Source organism: Phaethon aethereus (assembly GCF_964289735.1).
Source record: "Phaethon aethereus genome assembly, chromosome: 1".
NCBI classification, from domain to species: Eukaryota; Metazoa; Chordata; class Aves; order Phaethontiformes; family Phaethontidae; genus Phaethon; species Phaethon aethereus.
Window position 1 is genome coordinate 9429639 of NC_138575.1, and position 21549 is coordinate 9451187.

Consider the following 21549-nt stretch of genomic DNA (forward strand, 5'->3'; position numbering starts at 1 on the left):
CATGAAGGAGTGTGTACAAGAATTGAGGGTCCATGACCATGTGTGATGCCTTCAAGCAGATGTCTTCAAATGTAACTGGGCCTCCCCAAGCAGGGGTCCAGTTCTTCTGCGTAGTTGGCAAGGAGAGCTGGGCATTTTCAAAAGCCTACAGAGGGAGATCTTGTCTACCTAACTGGATGCCTAAACTGGCCAAAAATCTCCAAAAACCCTCAAAGACTTCTAGTTTGTTACTGATACAGGGGTCTTGGGCAGAATTCGGCATAAAGTTTATGTACAAGAGAACTGAAGATCAGATCTCAGCTCATGACTACGTGGCCAAATGTATTTGGAGATCCATGATCCTCCAGCTGTCACTTTTCATCAGCTTTTCTTCAGCAGTAGCTCTTACGCCTCAGGCTTTCTTTCTCCTTAACCCAGTGGCACTCGCTCCAGACCAGTGCTACAAGGAAGACCCATCCCGCTCTGCCCAAGCAGAGAACAGTTGAGCTCACTTCAGCTCTTCCTGATGGCTTTGCAATGTTCCCAGTACTTTCCTCTGCACTTTCTGGCATCGTATGCTGTGTAATCCAGACACGCTGTCGTGGCTGATTTCAGATTGTGGTTTTGTACCTGAACGCTGTCACAACACCATTTTGAGAAAATGCTCTGGGAGCGTAAATTTCTGCTCTGGGGCTGAGGTGTTGTTACACTGCCTTAACTCTGACTTTAAGTAAATATTGCTGTAAAGGGTTAAGGTTTAAGCAACTTATAATGCACTATCTTTACTAAGAGCTTCTGATCACAAAGGTAACTCTATATTCACTTGAGAGGAAATTAATTTCCTTGCAAAAAGCCAATACATCCATTTTCACTGGCAAGAGAAGAGGAAGAAGTGAAATAAAAAGACTGTTTCCAGATAGAGAGGAACACTGAGTGTAGATTTTGGACAGTGATAAAGGTGTTTGGCACAGGGCACTCTCTCACTTTCATTACCAGTGTGGGACTGAGCCTATGTACGTGGCAAGCCACATCCTACAAGGTGCCAACAGCTGGGTGAGAAAGGGAATATTACAGCAGTTAACTCCTCTTGCATGTTGAGCTGTGCATCCCTCCTTGATGATGATTTTTTTCTAATGTATATTATGGTTATTCTTTATTCCTATGTAGTTCTCTATTTAAGATTTTATAAAATTGTGATTTGAGACTTAACACCACTCTAAAGCATCTGTGATGACTAGTAATCTCCATACTGGTTCCTGGGACTTGAGGCAATTTCCTAACCAATATTTGCTCAAAAATTAGTGGGATTTGTTGTTGTTGTTGTTACCAGTCATGAGAAATGGCTATAGCTTTGTCTTGTCAAAATAAGACGGAAAAAAGATCCATGTTTAGTATGGTGATTCTGGAAGATCTATATTTAGCTTCTATTTTGAATTTAATAGAGTCAAACATATACTCAGTAATATCCAGTTTTGACTGTTTAATTGAAATCAATGAGCCAGAACCTGAGCTGTTGTTCGTTGATATTTCTTCGCTAACGTAATTGGGGTTGCAGTAACTGATAGTAATTTGTCATCTGGCTCCATCTACACCAAAACCTAGTTTACAGAATTCTGTAGTGCAGATGAAAGAAGAAAGAGAAACAGTAATAATAAATGATGCCAATTATTTAAGGTACATGATTCTCCTCTAAACTTCTATATCATTTTCTTAGTAAGCTCAGTTAGTGTTGATGAATGACATTTTTAAACCATGTGCTATTGATTTCTGTCAAATGTACTTTTTGTTCTACAAATTTCCCTTAAGCTTTAGTTTTTTCAACAAAACTTCTTTTCATTTGAAAATTGGCAGTAACAGCTAAGTCTTTTTTTATAATGGCTTTGCCAAGTTCACTGGACCAAATTAATCACAAGTGTAATTTGCCTTGCTTTGCAGTCAGTTTAGTTTCAAGATGATTTGGCTCATCATATCTTTGAGAAAAACATACACTTCATAATGGTGAAAAGGCAGCCACATCAACTAAATACTTTTTAAAAGTACATATAACCAATGAAGACATGAACAAAGAACGGGTTTTGATTTCAAGCCTCTTCACTTTTTCTAATGGAACCCTGTGTTCTAAGTCATGTTCATTTCAATTTACATGCTAATTCCTTCAACATACAGACATCTTTTTTAACTGTTCATTCAAGGAAGTAGTTTGAACTGCAGTCACAGGACAATTTATAACATTTATAATCTTTGTCTTATTTTAACTATGTTACAGATTTACTGGCCTGCAGCAAAAGAAAAGGTAGAATTATGCAAATTAGCTGGGAAAGATGCCCATGTAAGTATGGTATTTTTTTTCTTATTATTGCTGAGAATATTTTATATCTGTGTATTTGTTTCTAAATGCACAAAATAGGTTAGTAAGCTGTTGTTACACTTTTTTCTTGAACTAACAAATTAAGTGTTTTTTCTTCATTTTAAAAAAATTACACTTCTATTTCTTTCATTAAATGTTAATGCTTCAAGAAAAAAATATTCAATATTGCAAGCAGCAATCATTCTTCACCATCCTTGTATGTAATAAATGCAGTTGAGAGATGGATGGACTTTCCTCTGAAATGTACTCCCCGGAAATCATTTCTTTCCCATCAAACTGCTGCTTTTTTCTTGGTCATATCCTGAATGTAAATTAATTATAATTCATTAACGAAACAGAGTAGCAGAGCAGAGTACAAATTAATTTGCAGACAGCTGCAGTTAAGGTTAAAACAATATCTCAGACTCATCAGCTTTTCCCTGGAACCACAAATCTTTAGGCAGTCTCTTTAGGAAGTGTACTTAAGGTACATTCATATATACAATAAAACTTTCCTATCTCTTTTGCATAGCACAGATTACATCATGTGTCTAGAACCCACTAGTAATGTAAACATTTCCTGGCTGTATAATAAAATTTCTTCTTTTTCTCTCCACAAATCCTGTGGTTCCTATCCAGCTTGTCTGTTACCAAGGTGGATTCCAACTCAAAACACTCTCTCAGCTCTGTGCCTGAGGAATTTCAACTTTTTATCCTAACGTGTTGCTACCCTTATCTTTACAGCAGACAAAAACTAAACAGCACCTCTGCTGAGCACTGGGAAAATTCTGATACTGGTCTATACGCAGGATTTGTTCTGATCTATTTCTTCGCTAAGACAAAGGGAAAGGGACCAGAGAGGGGAATATTTGTTTTGGACATATTCCCTTTTTGCTTTCTACGTTGTCTTTGCAGCTTCCCTCTCACTTAGGTGTAGGGTGGTACCTTGAACATATGCACAGCTCTTGTGTATTGCCTCCAAAGTACCTTGTTACAGGGATTTGTATTTCTTTAATTCTGAGGAAGGCTGCAGCAAGCCTGCCCTACCACCCCCCGCAGCACCCCGCAGCACGCCGCGGCCGCCTGCACTAGGTACCAGCAAGGACCAAGCCTAGCTAGAGCCAGAACTGACCCGAGCATCCCACAGGACTCAAAAATGCCCCAAAAAAAGTGACCAGTAGGATGTGGTTGGTGCGAGAGAATTCACTCATACACAAAACATACCCTTGGGAATATGTTGAAGCCCTTCAGTCCACCACAATGTTTTCTATCATGTAATCTTAGGTGTTAAAGCTTGCGCAGAACCCTGAATTGAGAGAAAAGGCAGGAGGTTTGGTAGCCAGACTAACCCGGTGGCTCTCTGACCTCTGCCCAGTTGTTGTCAGGGGTTGTTTGCTACAACACAGGCTGAGCAGATATCCTCCGAACTGTGCTGTAACCACACAGCTTCTCGCGGCTGTAAGCACTATGGCGGGCTTGCAAGTCTGACTGATGGACTGCCTAGTAGATAGCCACTGCAAAATTGTAGCCATCACAACCTTGAACTATTTAGTAAACAGTCTCTGCTACAGTAGTTGACTTTAAATACGCCAATACTATGGCTATAACCTAGTACAATGTATAATGTGAAAGAGGAATAAACATGAAAATTAACCTTTCTCTTTCTTTTCCCAATAGACAGAATGTGCCAATTTTATCAGGGTTCTTCAGCCCTACAACCGAACCCATGTTTATGTCTGTGGCACAGGAGCATTTCATCCTCTCTGTGGATACATCGAACTTGGAACTCACAAAGAGGTAAATTAATTTCCTCACTACTCTGACATGTCAAGGAATAACCCTCATCTTGTTTAGCATTCATCATAGACTGCAAAATACTATGCGAGTGTGTAAAAAATGAACTGACAGCAGCTTGCATAAATAACAGGGTAAGTGGTGGGTTTTGCGGGTCAGACAGGAACTTGTGTTCTCACATTTGATATGTGCATATCACTTTTGAAGAAAGCACTTTCCTCAGTAAGGCTTAATACACAAAGTTCTTCAGAATGACACTTTCATATGATTAACTAAGTGAAGAGAACATTTAACCCAGATGTCTGTCTTTCTAGTAAGTCATTTCCGCACATACTTTCTGCTTAGGTACATACACACACGTAGAGTTCAAGATGACGCTTGTAGTTCTATTTTTTAATGTATATATACCCTTGGTCCACAAAGGTGGTTTCCTATTCCTTGACAGTAAAACAAAGATTGTTAATGGTCTCCGAGCCCCAGTGCAAGGACGGCATCTTAGGAGTTTGCAGATGGTTTTCAGCTCTGTCGCTAAGTAGATGTTGGGTATCCTCCATCACTAGTGGCGTATCCCCGAACTGAATAGCAACTGATTGGTCTTCATTTGCTGGTGACAAAGAAATCTCTGTCCTAAGTGGTAAATGTTTGAGACCTAACCCCCACAACAGAAGCATTTTGGTGTTGTGTCAAGCAGCCACTTAGTACACAAGTCTCTTTTTAACTCCTACATGTATAACACCTTGGCTATATTTATAACACTGGCTCTGTTCTCAGACATTGTTGAGATGTGACCTGTCTGGCTGCTTGCCTGCGGTGCAGGCTTCCTATGCTGCTAGAGAAATAGCTTTCTGCTTGGGTCTTGGTGAAATTCTAGAATATAAGAAATGAGGTCTAATGATAATTAAATACAATAACATGAATGTATACATTGGAGTTATTCTGACATACAGAATCAAGGGCAGATGCTCACAGAAAAAAAAAAGAAAAAAAAGAAAAAAAAAAGAAAAAAAGAGAAAAAAAAAGTTATTAATGTTTGCCCAGGCTGACACCCATCATTAATGGTTGGACTTGATGATCTTGAGGGTCCTTTCCAACCTTAGTGATTCTGTGATTATATTCCACACAATCTGTGGGTTGGTTGACCAGTCCAGAGGGGCTGCCTATGTTACAAAAAACAGAAAATGTTGCCTGAAATCTGCACAGTGTTGTTCGTTCCCTAATAAGCCATTAATGCTCCTGGCATTGTTTGGTACATGCTGTATAATTGGGCTTGCAATAAAATAGTTTTGAAGGCTTCTTTGCTCTGCTACTTTAAATATTCCAGTTGAAGCAACTGAAATTTTAGATCCCTTGTGTCATGCTGATTCCTTAGCCTGAATGATCAAATACACAGCTGAATTGAACAGAACAGCTCTCAGCAAGAGTGTAAGTAAGGCTCTGGTTTACCTCTGGGTCATTAGCAAGATGCTTTATTCACTCTATCATTGCACCTTTAACTATTTAATTTGTGAAGGTTGTTTTCATCAGACATTATGAAATTATGGATTTGGCCTGATTGTTCAGTCTGGCAGCCAGTCTAGACAAGGGGTCTGTCTCAATTAGACGTGACCAATTACCTTATGGGAGGAAATGAAAGAAGAATCCCGGCATTGTATTTCCTAATCCCCTCACTGTCTCCCAGTCCTGCCTCTCCTGCATTCCCCCTGCTTGCTCAGCTGCAGTGGTGGGTTGGATGGTGTTCAGCGCTACTCACGCCTCTTCTGATGGTGCATCTCTTCTACAACCTCCTACTGAATTAACAGCTTTGAATGGCATCAAGCATATTTCCCCTTTCTTTCTTGGACCCCAAATACTGTAGAGCTACTGTCCTTGCACTGCCTCTCCAGGTAAATGCGACATGGCAAGAGGGTGCTGAGGACAGACCCATTGACATGAATTTGACAGGCAGCTGAAAATGTCTCCTCATTGTAGTAACTAAAGCCAGGAGTCCTACATGATAACTCAAAGCACTTCTATTGCAGATCTCTTCTTTTAGGGTTTTTTCTTTTTTTCCCCGCCTTTTTTTTTTTTTTTTTTGCCTGGGTTATAAGAATGGATAATGTATGTTTGGTAATTAGCAACCTCTACAGGAAGCTGTGGGATGTTTGGGAAACCCAGGGCCTGAGATAGCCTCGTGGAGGCTGTGAAACCAGGCAGTGCCCTGCTGACCTTTGAAAGCTGCTGGTGGATCTGCCCAGTCTGCTGGCCAGTGCCAGTGATGTGCAAACAGAGAGGAAAACAGTGTGGGTCAGGTGACTCAAAACCACAGCAGACACTGCTTTTGAAGCAGTACAAATCCCCTCCGGGATCACACAATTAAAGGGGATTAAAGTCCTAGTCTTGCTATTGCTGAAGTCACTGCCAAAACTTCTCTTGGCCCGTGAAGAGGCTTGGCCCGGTTGGTGCTGCTAGCCACAGGTCTCCAAGGGATGCTCTTTTCTTTGAAAGCTTTGTCCAAAGTGAAAGCAGGAGGTTAATTCTGTGTGAATGCCTGGTAGTGTCCATTAGTTTGTCTGGATAAAGTCTGATCTATAGAGCCTTCGGTCCCTTGAGTACTGCTGGACTTGGATACAGCCTCTTTGTATGTGATATGGCAAGGGTCCTCTGAGCAGATCAGGATTGTATTTCTTAGAAGGAAGGAGAATGGGACACTAATGTAGCATTGTCAGGGAAAAAAACAACAAACCCTTAATTTTTAATTTACTTTTGTCCTTGGTGTGCTCTGACCCACTTCAGTAGCCTGAGAATTTGGTTTACCTGATAGCCCACAAGTTTGGGACGATAAAAAGGGTGGTTGTTTGACAATTAGATTCTGGTTTCTATCAGCCAGGATTGCTGGAGGAAATGGAATTTGTGATTGGATTTGTGATAGATTGGAATTGATTTTTGTTTTCTCTTAAGGAGCTTAATTATTCAATATCCTGGGCTTTTGTCTTCCGAGCCTAGAGAGTTTAGGAGACACCTCAGTGAAATAGAAAGGTTTGGTCATTCATAATCTGATTTACATTAAGGATGAATTGAATTAATGTGTTGTGAAGTCAGTTCCTATGTGGCCATCGCTGGGCATACTTAACTCGCATTTGTACTCTTCACTCCTCTTGCAAGGCGGAGGTATGGAAACAAATAAATAAATTTACTTCACCCTTTATTTAAGTAATTGTTTAAATCATAGAGGTGTTTTAGTTTTTTTTAACTAACTTCAAAAGTTATGTCTCTACAGTAGACATTAATCCCACAATGATTTGATTCCTGAACACTAGTGGGATTTTAAATATCTCTGTAGGCAGGAGAGCATGTTAACAGTACTTCGGCAGGCAATCTCCCTTCTCTAACAGCAGCAGAATTCTGAAAATCAAGACTCTATATCTAGAACGACTTCTCTTTGCTCCTCTGAGCAATCAATTTGCCTTCAGAAGGACTTACTACAGGTTTCAGGTTAAGTGTGCTTTTGAGAAACTAATGAAAGGAACAGGTAAAAGCATCCATTTTGGCAATTCAAAACTATAGTAAAACTTCAAATTAATGCTTACAGATGAGTTGATGATTGAGCACTGAAAACATCAGAAATATTTTTTAACAATTTCTTTATCTGTCTCTATGCCCTTGTTCTGTGACCCAGGAATTAATTGCACTGTTTTTGGGAACTGCAAGGAAGGATCTATTCTGGTATTTCTTGTATGATTAGCCTTGTTAAAAATAACAGGAGAGAACATATGATGCTTTCATTTAAAAGGGGCTGAACTGTGTCTGCTGCGAACATTATTCAGCAGTCCCTGGAGAAATCTAGGAGTCAGCCAGAATCCCTTCTGGGTCTCCTGTTGCAACACACTCTATCAGCACTTGCCCAAATGAAACCAGTGTCTTTTAAGTAGAATCCAGCTTTTAATTTGAGTAGAAATGAACAATGAATCCTTTTTTTCTGAAAATAATTGTATTTTTTTAAGATTTGTGTTTCGCTGTAGAGTCAACAGGATACGTTAAAACAATGAGTGAAAAAAATCCAAATATAAAACAGAGACACGGGCTGTAAACATCAATGCTGAGATGACAGCTGCATGACCCGGTACACCTTCACTTCACGTGTTAGCAGAACAGTTCGTCTGAGTGAGTTCTTCTCTGCAGCCACACCAGGATAATGAATATGTGTTTATTCTCAGGAAACGGTATTCCGGCTGGATACTCAGAACTTGGGGTCTGGCAGGTTGAAATGCCCTTTCGATCCTCAGCAGCCGTTTGCTTCAGTGATGGCAGGTAAGAAACCGCCAGAGCCAGGCGCTGCTCCCAGCAGCGCGACGGCTTCGTAGCGCGCAGCCCGCGGCCGGAGGCTCGGCAGATGCCGTCGCTGGAGCTCCTCTGGCGTTAGTCGTGTGTCCGGTGCTGGCCGGTGCCCTCGGCGCTGAGGCAGCCTTCAGTCTGCAGACACCGGAGAGCTGGACACGCAGCAATGCAAACAGGGAGGTTTGGGCGGCTGTGAAGCCTCTGCCGGCTGGGCAGGAAGGCGGCTTCACCCTCACCCAGTCGTGTCTCCTTTAAGAAGACAACAAAAAACCACACTGACGGACAACGTTTCAAGCGCTTCTGGGCCTCTTTCTGCAATTATCAATATGTACTGCCCTTTGAAGTCTGCTGACATCCGCTATTTCCATAAATACATTTTTGAGGTTTCTATTTGCTCGAGTAGCCACTTCTGAAGCTGGAAGCCTAGGAACAAGATAGCACAATCTGCCTGCTGCGTGCATCGCAGCGCTGTGTGGTCTGACATTTGCTGCCGAGGAATGTCAGCTTGACCTCCAGATTTCACATCGCTATAAGAGCTACTTTTGTCATGGTTTGGTTCATAGCTTTGGACAATTTTCATTTAACTTGTCCATCAAGCATATGAATACAAGATAAGGGTGAAGCACCATGACGTTTTCATTTACAGCCAAAGAGCGGTGGTGACAATGCTTTGAAGTATCGGTCACTCTGTGTTATAAAAAGAATATGACTAATGTTCAGTCTTTATTCTTGGATAATAAGATAGATGATTTGTGATTCTGACCCAACAGATGGGGCAGGACTTCCTTTATTAAAAACAATAGATTAAAGCCAGTACTTATTCTTCTCAGGGACCCCTAGTACTGTTTAATGACCATGAAGTCTATTTTTAAAACGGGATTCTAGAAACTTTAACTTTTTTTTTCTTTTTTTAAATGCAATAGAACTCCATGATTTATTATAGTGTTGGCTAATTTCAGTAGCACTCTAGTGCTTTGACTGCTCTATTAAATCTTGTGAAATGAAGAAGCTGCCGTGTCTTAGCTAACTAAAACATGAACTTTGGTACATAAGCATTTTCAGGCTAGATAAAATTAATGGTCGGGGATTTCTAGTACCCTTTTTCTGACTGTGCCTGGTGTCAAGCGCTTCACAATAATGTACAAGGACCATTATAAAGAGTTACAGGCCTGACCAGAGAATGTGTTCTTGCCCTATCTTTCGATGATTACTTTATTCCCAAAAGTACTAGGAGAGCAGTATAGCTCATGGATAAGATACTGCCCTGGGACTCAGGGGAGCTGAGTTCCCATCTCTGCCACTGATGAGAGGAGTAACCTTTGGCATGTCACTTCTCTCTGCCTAGTTTTATTTATCTGCAAAATGTTTATAAGGATTACTTATATCCTTCAGAAAGCGCTTTGTAATCAGTTACACATAACTGAGCTAAATAATATTTAATTATATTTTCACTCATGTATGTAGCTTAACACAACTGAGTAGTTTTAATTCTTTGTAGAAACGCATAATCTCTCTTTGAATTCTACACAGCATTTCACCCCAAGTAAATTCCACAGATAAATTTGGAAAACTATTCTTTGTGACTGAAGAATCACCTGCTTTTCATCCACCTTCTGTTACAAATTACTGCTCACCAAAATTGTTCTGGACATAACTGGAACTTGGAATGAGAGATACCAAAAGCCGAGAGAAGCGCAGAAAGAGCCCTGTCAGCAGAGCCTAAGCAAAGATGGAGAATTGCTGTTAGCCCTTCAGATTTATTGATCACTGAGTGCCTGTCGGTTAGCAAACACCAATTACCCTGCCCATTCCTCATTGTGACAAATACCTTTCAGAATGCGCTATCGTTTCTTTACAAAGGCGACATGCTGTCTGAAAGATGTGCTTTCCAATACTGCCATGGAAATAATACATAAGTAACAATAATAATGAGGTAAAAAGAAAGCTGATAGATCTTTTTTGGCCAAATAAAGTGCTTGTGGATGGCAGGTTGTGGTTTTGGTTTTTTTTTTTTTCCCCTTGATCTCACTTTTTTAAGTGCCTTTACATCTTTTGCAAATGAAAACACAAACATCTATGTTGAATGGTATTTATTCTGCATTCACCCTCAACAAAGGACTTCTCTCTAAAAGATCTTGTGAAATGTTTCCACCCAGAGTATCAGAAAACCTGGAGAAGGAAATCCTGGAAGGAGATTTTTATGTATCATGTAGCTTTTTATATGGTTATTGGTTATGAACATAAAGCTTTTTTCTTTTTACAGACTCCAGGGGTTTATTGTTGCAAGTCATTAAAAGAAAACCAAACTCCTCCAACCAATAAAGCTATCTTAGTATTTTGCAGAAAATAAAGAGAATTGTAAAATGCATTATGCGGTAAAAAATATTTCACAGTGATACTGTTTCTTTGCTCCTTTTAGAAAAGTACTTTAGAAAAGTACTGAGATCTGAAGGGAAAAAAAAAGATATTGTGCACTTCTTAAGGTTGTGAAGTTTTGCAGTGTACACAAAGCTGGCAGAAGCCTAAATAGTAACTGCAATTGCAGCAAGAACACTGTGCTGTATTATAGATAGAGTTTCCTTCTGAGGCAGATTCAGGCTGCCTTATTCAAGCAAGATGTCTCATTTATTTGAGTGGGACCACTCACTATGTTAAAATGATCACAGTGTGGGTCTGTAGCCATATTCCTACCATTAACATGTTACGTAGTTGAGAAGAATTCCCACAGTGCCTAAATTCCTCTTCGTGAATGAAGTGTTGGATGGAGATCCCTACACCAGGAAAGGGCCAAGCTGCAAAATTCCTATAGTGAAGCATCCATCATGCTTACTAGCTCAAGCCCAGGAGCAGCAAAACCATTGGGGCCATTGCAAGTCCGGGACACAAGAGCTAGCTTGAACGGATGGATAGTCATGTCCTTGCCACAGCCCCCATGTCCACGGCCAGTGCTCACAGGGCAGGATGCTCAGATCGAGTACACCTTTATACCCTTAAGAGCTCAGTACTCATTAAAACCTGGGGAATTTATTTTTCTGAGTGCCTAAAAGACTTGAAAATTAGACTTGGAGTCCTTCACTTCTCAGGCATATAATTACAAATATTACCTCTATTTAAATTAAGTAACTTCACAGAACCCCAAAAGCCATTAAAGCCAATAGTATTTTAAAACATTAAATTAGTTCATAGGCCAATTAAACACAGGTGGTATTCACCCAACTAAACACAAATAGTTTTAATTTTGTTTACGCCACAGCTGTAGAAACCCTATTTCCGTTTCATTTGCAGATGAGTATCTTTATGCTGGAACAGCTTCTGATTTCCTTGGCAAAGACACTGCTCTAACACGTTCTCTGGGCCCTTCTCACGACCACCATTACATCAGAACTGACATTTCTGAACATTACTGGCTTACTGGTAAGATCCCAAACATATGCTGTTGTCATTTGCATTGTCCCTGCCTCTCTGAAGTTAATAGCCTCTTTCTTAGATAAATATATGTCCAGTAACTATAAATACAGATATTGTATCACGGTATCTTTGGATTACGTAGGCTTTTTTAAAAAAAAACTCAGTGGAACAAAAATACACTTGAGAAAAGTCACAGAGGTGAAAATGCTAATTAAGGAAAGAGTAGGAGCTTAAGACCTAATCGTTCCTTCCGCCTTTGATCTATACATCTGTATATAGTCCTGTAATTGGAATAATATCATGGTTTAAATGATTCTATTTCCAGTCTAGTTGGAATAATTTTTTTTCAAACCCTTTTTTCCGATCACTTGTTAAAAGCTGTTCCCTACAACATGTTAAAACGACAGACTAGAAATTCCACCTTTTTAGGTAGGAGGTATTTTCTTTTTTTTTTTTTCTTTTCCTTTTTTGAAGGGGAAAAATACCCTTTGTTGCTCTGAGGATCATTTTAAAACCACTAAGGGCACCCTAAAATAGCTTCCCAAGCAAAACACTGCTTTTTCTTGCCCGTTAAAAAACATTCTGAGCTAGTAAACCCGCTAAAAAACCGGCTGCATTTACACCCAGCCAGTCTCAAACCACACACAGAGTAACATGGAAAACTTCGCTCACAAGCTAAGTCTGCTCAATTAAAGCATCCCCCTTTTAGCCGTCAACTGTCTTTAAAGATGTGGCAACGCTGGCCCTGATTCAGGATGCCTGCGTAACTATTATGGGTGTATTGTAAAGCCAGGGACTGCTGACCACAGGGTAAAGTGGTCTTCCCAGCAGACAACTTCTGAAAGGGATAATTTTGCCTCTTAACTCTTTGAGACCTCAACAAGAGGAAATGTTCTTTTTTTTTTTATTTTTTTTTCTACCTTGTGTCTCCCCTCTTGTAAGCTGTTGTCTTACGTTTCTGTCTAGCTGGAACTCCATAACCTCAGGATTTCTGCTGTGAGATGAGGAGGAAAGGAGAAGCCACTAAAGTCACTTTGCCTTTCCAAATAGGAGCAATCCTTCAGACAGATAGAAAAATCTCACCTCTGACTCTGCTGACCTATCCCACTTTCATCTGTGCTCAAAGTCTTTCCTGCCCCACTTCTCCTATCTCCCGTCTCTCATTTCTACACATCTTTTACGCAATGTAGACCAGAAATGGGCTGTAAGCGATGCGGACCAGGATGGCTCCTTCCAGCAGGCAGTTCTCTAACTGTAACTAATCATTAACCGAATATCCAATTTTATCACGGGCAGCCTGCTGATGCTCAGCATGGAAAGATGGCTGGGGTAGCCACTTTCCTAAGGGATGCTATAATAGCCTAAAAAGAAAGATTTACTGCAGTTTGGTCCTGAGGAGCATCTGGTGTTATCGTTAGTATGGATCCACCTTGATGAGCATTACAGGGTTCAGTTCCCAGCCGAAAAGAACTTATAGCTTAAATACCCAGTTCCAAACATTTCTTTATGCTACTAATGTTACTTCATAAGCAGTTTGGGGCAAGGAACAGTACAGGAACACAGAATAAACTAAAGGTTTGAGAACCGTTTATGTGTTTTAGTTTCGAGGCTGGGTGGGGGCTGTCTGCCTTCTTTCTTTTTAGATTGATTCACGTTTTATTTTGTTTTCACTTCAAGCCTCTGTGTTAGTGAAAGTTTTCTAAGGAGAATAATACATTAATATGTCTGGGATTGAGAAACAGCTTTAGTGTACTAGACTGCGACGTGAAAATTACCCCACACTATATAAACACTGAAGACCCCATATATTCTTCAGGTTTACCTTGTTTCCAGCCATATAAAAAAACTACAGCCACGCTCTGTCTAAGACTTCACATACACAATCCATGCACTGTTATACTAAGAGTCATAGATATAAACTAGGTGGTTTTAGCATTTTGAAATGGTCCTTTTTAGGTTGGAGAAAATTTTGAGTGCAACTCTAAATGATGGGATCATTTCTGCAATAAGCCATAGGGTAGGCAATATATTTCTAGTTTATTGTGTAACATTACCAATTACATAAATTTATGCTTTCAGCCTATATTGGTATAAAGAAAATATTTACTTGATTTCAGGTTTAAAACTCCCATCTCATCTAAATCCCCTCTTCCCTAAGTCTACCAGCCATTTACCAAGCATGTGTTAGACCTCCAGGAAAAGTTGTACATACTTGAGTAATTGTACAATTCGAAATAAATTATTTCCAGGCACAACTCATGTTTTACTTAGGATAAACACAAAATGTATAACTCGTTTTTTTTCCAGAGGGCTGAGGAAGTTTTGCTATAATGCACCTTAATATTTTAAAGTTTAGTCTTATTCTGTTTCTGGAAACAGAATTATCCTTTCCTGAGGGAAGGGAGGGAAAGACAAAGCATAAGGGAAAAATGCGTAGGATACCTTCCAGTTCCTTGCAGGGCATCTCTATCTTGACTAATTAAGACATGTCTTAATCTCAATGACTGAATAGCAGCTCCACAAAGGGGAAAGGGAGGAAGGCAGCTAATCTTTCCCATGACTCATGCTCACACAGGCTCATACTCCTGCACGCGGTGGCACTGAAGGGAGAGAGGATGCTGCCTCTGCTCAGACTTCAGCTCTTCTCCTGCAGAGCTGAAGAATCGGGCGCTCCCGCAGCCGCTGACCGGCGCTGCCTCACCCGTGGCTGGGGCAGGGGACGAGGCGCATGGGGCTGGTGGCCCCGCTCTGCATGGCAAAGCCACCCACTGGAACCGAGTCTGCCCCGCTCCAGCCCAGCAGGCAGAAGAGGACGTCCCGTGGTGGGATACCCGAGCCCTACACACAGGCGTGCACTGAACAGCTGCACATTCCTCCCTCCTTTATAGGAAGCTAAAACCATAGCTGGAATGAGTGCGTCCCTGAATTGCATTAATCTTCTTTTTTTTCTTTTTTTTTTCCACTGCGATGTAGTCGTCTTTGCCAGGGCAAAGACTTGAAGGCAATGACTTCTTTATATCCTGCGAACTCTGGATGGGATTCAGCTCACTTAGCTCTAAAAGGCAGAAGTTAGTGTCCTGTCTGAGCTCTGTCGTTTCGGTTGTCTCTGTCTGTAATTTACAGAGAGAGGTGACACTTCCAGAGGGTGACTCACCCCACCCATTGTAGGAATCCGTCTTAAAATAGGGTTATTCATTGTCACTTTCTTCTTTGTGTCCCTCCCTGAGAAAGGACGTGGATGAGTATAGGTTAGGAGCTTGACTTCTAGATGGTTAAAGGTAAATGAGTGAGCACTATCCTTTGCATTTTTTCATGCCACATATTTCTGGCAGCCCATCTAAAAAGAGCTGCTGCCTCCCACCATTTTGGGTAGATCTTTAATTTCTTCGTGTTCTGGGATTTGATACTCATTTGCTGTCCTCTTTTTCTGAGCCTACCAAGTCTTACTTCTGTGTGGGTCTTACTAAGGCATGCGCAGTTGCACTAAAACCGCTGCTGCTGTTAGAAGGGGGTGAGAGCCAGCAGGTAACCAACAGCAAACATAGAATCACAGAATCATTAAAGTTGGAAAGGACCTCTGGGATCATCAAGTCCAACCATCAAGCCAACACCTTTTTGGATGTATCTGGAAATATGACCGGAGCCAATGACCACTCCAGCAAACCCAGCAGTGAAGGACTGGGTGTAAAAGCTCTTCCCACTAGACCACAAGAGGATGTTTGAAAAAACACGAGCAACACCTGAATTTATTGTACTATCTATTGTCAGAGCTCGGAGATGCCTTTAATCCCCTCTCTCGTTACATACAATTTAGCCATGAAATTAATATGTGGGAAAACCTTATACTGAAGTAATTAGGGGGGCACAACTGTGTGTACAGGAAAACAAACAACGGTTTAAAATCATCATCATACAATTTGTTTCCCATGCAAAGAATCCCAAAACCTAATTCACAGTTAGTTTAAATGCACTTTTCTATGTTGTATGGATGTATTACAAAAGATGAGACAAAGATCTCACTTGCAGAACATAATGTGCTTTTCAGATCGTGATCTCTTTCATTAAATTGTTTTCAGTCTCTGTCTTCACATCTTTTACAATGTATTTTTGTTTGGATTTAACTTTCAACTTCAGTGTTTTCAATTGTGTTTTAAAATCGTTAAATATTTGTATTCCTTTAATTTGTTAGAGATTCTTCTAAATCTCTTCCAGGAATTGGTATTGAGACATTTGTTTTTGCATTTGGCTTGCCAAGTAAAGCAATGAAATTTAATTTAAAAAAACATATATTCAGAGTTTTGTTCTGTTAATATAGATTAAAAAAATCTATGTGAAATTCAAAAGAATGCTATAGAAGTATTTCACACATTTTCCTATTAAATGGCTATTTAGCTAACCGCATATTTAAGAAACCATACTGGAAGTGTATTTTTGTATTTATTCACGCTTAGAGATATAATCTTCAAAGTAGCCTTACAGGCCCTGAGGGGTAATTGAATATTTTCTTTAGGCTTATTTTGAAATCCTAACTTAAATTTATAGGGCTTGATGCCTGCATCATTTCATTTTTCTGCTGACACCATTCTCTAGTGTCAGAAAGGTTTAAAATGGAAGCAGCACTTGTGGCTATTTTGACCCATAAATTTACTCTTCTGTCATGAAGGTGCACATTCAGCACTTAAACACATCCCATTTTTTCTCAAGACTTCGACTGTGAACTTTTGAATCAAGGACCTTCTTTTTGTCCTGTGTGTACTGTGGAGTTCGTGGTGAAAATTCCTCGAGGCTAATATAAAGCCACAACCATTATAAAAAGGACAAAGGCAGGAAGATACATTAAAAGCTGATAATAGTATTCCCCACATGTGTGCTCTCTTTGCTCTGCCACCTCACACCATCCTCTTTACTGCTTTCTGCTGCAGCCTGCCTGCTTATGGGGGACAAAGACTGTGTATTTTATTGTTGAAAAGAATGTATTTTAGAGTCAAGGGTCTCTTTGCACTGTATTTGTATAGCCACTTCTGTTTAACGAAAAACACCATTGATCCAAGTGCCCTCAGAAGAGCTCATCTACTCCAGCACATTGGGGAAAGTCTTAAAAATCACTTCCCCAAGTATCTGGTTCACTCGTGCAAGGCAGTGTCGTTGCCTGCTCTGCTGCAGTCAGGGGCCCCTGGAACTCATTTAAATTCTGATTTAGAGCAAAATTAAAAAGAAAACAAAACCAAACCAACCAAACAAAAAATGCAGCTGGTGAGCCAGTAGAGCGGGACTGGAGGTCATGAACAGGAGAGCCAAGGAAGACGGCGAAGGACAGGTATTAAACTCTTGGACCAATAAGGATGCCTATAGGATGCAGGCAGAGACAGCCAAGCTTGCTTTGGAGGAGACCAGAAATGATAGGACTGCTCAGCATGCCAAGGTAAGGCATGCTGTAGCACTCCTAGCAAAAAGCAGATTTAAATAACCAAAACAGACCGTTACATTGATGCAGCTAATCTGTCTTCATGCGCAACAAGGAACAGTGTCCTTAGCACTGACTAGTCAGTTGTGGAGTTTAGTGTGCAAACTTGGGCATCCCCAAATCCATACACCGTATTGGATTTGGTAGATATATTCAGTAATATTGTTACAGCACAGATATGTAGGAGATTTTTAACTTGGGAAAACGGTCATTTATATTGAATTTTTTGCAATCTCTCTCTAGTAACAGTAGTGTATTTCTGTACTTATAACTGCTGTGATGTGTAATTAAATCAATTTAAATGATACCATGTGACTTTGGAAAATCTACTTAGCTTGATACTGGTGTCAAGAGCAGTAAGACAGATTTTTGTAGGCAATATTTTGTACTGAAAGTCATCCTACTTTCAAACAGAGTGTGATAGCCAGTGCTGCATATTTATGCAAGTGCTAGTAAGATATATACACAAAAAATCACACTAAGAGTAAATACTTCAGAATCAATGGTGGGTTTTGCTCAGAGTTAGTAAGAAACTTGCCACTGTATGTCTATATTGTGATGTTTTTAATACACTGGAAGACGCAAAATAAATGTAGATACTGAAACAGAAACTTAGTATCAAGAATTAAGCCTTTTCTTTGTATTTTAAAACCTTTTTTTGGGAACATCTAGGAGCAAAATTCATTGGAACTTTTCCCATCCCGGACACCTATAACCCAGATGATGACAAAATATACTTCTTTTTCCGAGAAGTATCACAAGATAGTGGCACATCTGACAAGACAATCCTTTCCCGAGTTGGGAGAGTTTGTAAGGTGAGGACTTTATCTTTTTATTTTATTAAAAAAAAAAAAAAAGAGGAGAAAAAAAAAGGTTGGTTTGTTTCTGTAAGAAATCTGGTTTTCCCTTGCGATCAGAAGGGAACGGTGTTGTTACCCAATGAGCCATTGTAGTATTTTTTCTGAACATAGATAACTAATGCTGTCTGAAGTTTACTCGTCTGAGAATTAGTCTTGATATGGACTGTGTACCACTTTTGGAAAAGCTAATACACTTAGAAATGATAATCCTGTGTCTGAATGGTAATGTATTGACTTTCAGATATGCAACAGTGATGTGCTTTGTTTCATAAGCTTTCAGTGAGGATTGACTTGTCCAAGTGTACACAATGGCAAAGGTTTTTGTGGAAAGTGCCCACTGAGTGGAGGGATGTACAAATGCATCCCTTCAACCTAGCTCCCTGCATCATTCCTGGGCATTACTGAGAGCTGGGGTCAGTCATTTGTTTCTGCACATTCCTGATAATCAGTTGGGGTGAGGGAAGGCTAAAAATGTATATAGTTTCTGAGCTACACCCACATCTACCCAGACGTTTCCTCTCCGGGAAGAAGTGCAGCCCTTGACCTGTTGACCAAGAGGAACCAGGCCCTGGGTCTGCTGCAATGTAGAAAGTTTCACTTGGTTGGTGCCTGATCTCCTTTAAATAATTACACCTTTCACTTTCTCTTTCATTATGCTTGGTTTTGCCCCTTCGGAAAGGTTTCTGCCCCTACCATATTCATAATGCAGACTCAGATTTTCATGAGCTGCAGTCTTTTTGAAGAAGCATCTCTGTCAAGGGCAGAAGCCTCCTCACATGGTAATTTTCCTACATATGAAAACAGCAATCAGTATAGAGTTTGATGTTTAACAGCCTGCTGGTTTTGCTAAGGTCTTCTTCCCACTACAGCAGAAGGATCTATTGACTTCTGTGTCAGACATACTCTCTATCCCCTCCTCTGTCCCATAATGTTGTAGGAACAGGAGCAGTGTAGGTGCTCCCATCCTGTCCGTAAATAGTCAGTGAATCCAGGTACCCAGGAATCACCAGCAAAAGTCAGGAAAATGGGACTTTAAAGTTGTCTTCATATTAGTAAATATAAGCTTTGAGCAAATTTTTGTCTCATGTGATGAACTAGGTATCAGCAACACCATCACGGCAATCACACAAGTAGGTACATATCTGTGATATTTTGTTCAGATATCTTCATTTACTTAGATTTTCTGAGCAACATGACTCTGCTGGCAGTGAAAATTATCTTCTTAAGAAGCTTGAAAATTAGCAAACAAACAAAAGAGTTTGTGATTTGCAGTAAGATGTGTCTAGGAAAAGAGCATGAATTGAGCTGATGGTTTCACACACTGAAAGACTAAGAGTGGACACGTGTATGAAATGTAACTCTATGACTGTTCTGCCGTCCAGCAAACTCCTGATAATCGAGATTTCAGTGACCACAGCCATTTCACACTTCTATTCTTAACCAAAAATGTTAAGAAAACAAAAAAACTCATTCATAAATCAGTTCTCTAGTAGGTTTTTAGCCAGAAGAAAGAATGGGTAATCTTTCGTTGGGTATTTCACAGCAGTGTGATTGATGGCAGAATGGAAATGCAAACACATATGATTTGCTGCTAGACATGGCATTTGCTGATTATGAGAAAGCACTTAATGCATTAGGAGAAATTGGTAGACAATATTTTCAAGCCAAGACACATGAGAGATTATAGGAAACTAAGATATATTAGGTAGAGATCCCAACATCCTTTACCTAGCGAAGAAAGCAGATAAGATATCATAATGAAAGCAAAAGTATTGTAAGGAAATCCTAATGGCCATGCGTAATTATACCTCAAATGAGACTGAATTTGTAGACTAATCATGTTAAGGAGTAAAAATGTCTTGAATTTTATTTTTAATAGTCAAAGCAAAATAATGGAAACTGATAAGTAAGGTGATTATTATTAATGTTAGTTTTGCACTGCTTTATTTATTGAGTGCTTCCCAATGGATGCAGTATTCTCTTGAAAATTCAGAATCCTTTTTTTGTACATTTTTCTTGATTATCTGCAAATAAAAATATTATAATGCAAATTATTATAATCAAAATAGGATTGTTATGATTATCTAATATAAATTGAAAGATGAAAATAGACTCCTCTGTTTACAGACTAAGATACTCTGGATCTGTGCTTAGCTATGAAACAACTGCTTTGTTTAATTTTCTCTGATATGGGATCGATGTCTTTGGCTGCAACAATTGATAACATAACCATTTCTATCTGCATTGTCTCATTAATGTACTGCATAAGTTAAGCGTTTGCCTTCTTTCCCTAGCAAGCAGAGAATAACAGTGGATGGGAGGAGCCCAGCTATCTTTGAAATCCTTTGCTTGGTGTAAACCCAATTTTTTTCTGCTAGAATTCAATTGCTCTGTACATTACTGTGCCTTAGGGTTCCTGTGCATTAATGCCAGAGACACATGCTGAAATTAGAATAGGCTTTGTTTTTAATAAGGAGGTTAGTCAATGTAGCCTATTCTTTGGCTAATTCTCAATGGCTCAACAATATGGTTTCTTACTGATCTTCCCCCTTAGGGAAAATCTTCTCTGGAAAGCACTCCCTTTTCCCAGCTACTTTCAGACCCAGAAGATTACAATGCTCTTGCTGGCAGCTCTTTGCCCAGAGTCAAACAGCTGTCACTTGTCCTGTGCATAAGACCATACTTACCGTCTCGAAGCATGCCTTGTAATAACGCAGGCACTGTAGCACTAAATAGCACTAATTTAGATTTATGTCATCTGCATTCTGTATATCACTAGGGGATATCAGTATGAATTGGGAGGAAGTGTTTTCAACAGTCACTTTCAGAACCGGTTGGGTAATTTATCATGGCAAACAGCATTTCCCATTTTTGGTTTGCAGGAGGCAGAAAAAGTATCATTGGCTTATCTGTACTACCTGATGCTACTTATGGCATGTTCCTACTCCTGTAAAGTGTAATCTGTTGGGTTATTTGCTTTCTTTTCAAGTAAAGTCACAAGTAAAAAGCAAAAATACTATTAAAGATTAGTGAGCAATGCTTATTTGTTTTTTTAAAAGATATACAGATACACATATGTATTTTATATGATCATAAAAACCTTAACTTCTTAAGAGCATAGACCTACATATTTCTATTTCCAGAAACACAGGCATAGGCTTTTACAGCTACATTGTCTTCAGGTTGACACTGCTGAACCAATTTGCATCAGCTAAAGACAAGACACAGTCATTAAACACTGAGACAGATTTTGAAAAAAAAAAAATTGCAGCATCCATGCACTGTGCCCTCTGTAGTCAAGTAACAAGTCAGCTACATTTTTGTATACATATCCACCACAAAATGATGACAGAATTGTAATTTTATTTAAGGACAACCTCACA

At 39.7% G+C, this 21549-nt stretch overlaps 1 protein-coding gene across 1 annotated transcript in view; it reads left to right on the forward strand.

Moving 5' to 3' along the window:
- The window catches only part of SEMA3D (semaphorin 3D), a 146154-nt gene that overhangs the window by 78189 nt on the left and 46416 nt on the right, over window positions 1–21549 (forward strand). The window contains exons 4-8 of the mRNA XM_082013885.1: window positions 2246–2308; window positions 4004–4123; window positions 8314–8407; window positions 11720–11848; window positions 17979–18121. Coding sequence (XP_081870011.1) covers window positions 2246–2308; window positions 4004–4123; window positions 8314–8407; window positions 11720–11848; window positions 17979–18121 — 549 coding nt within the window. The remainder of the gene's footprint in view (window positions 1–2245; window positions 2309–4003; window positions 4124–8313; window positions 8408–11719; window positions 11849–17978; window positions 18122–21549) is intronic.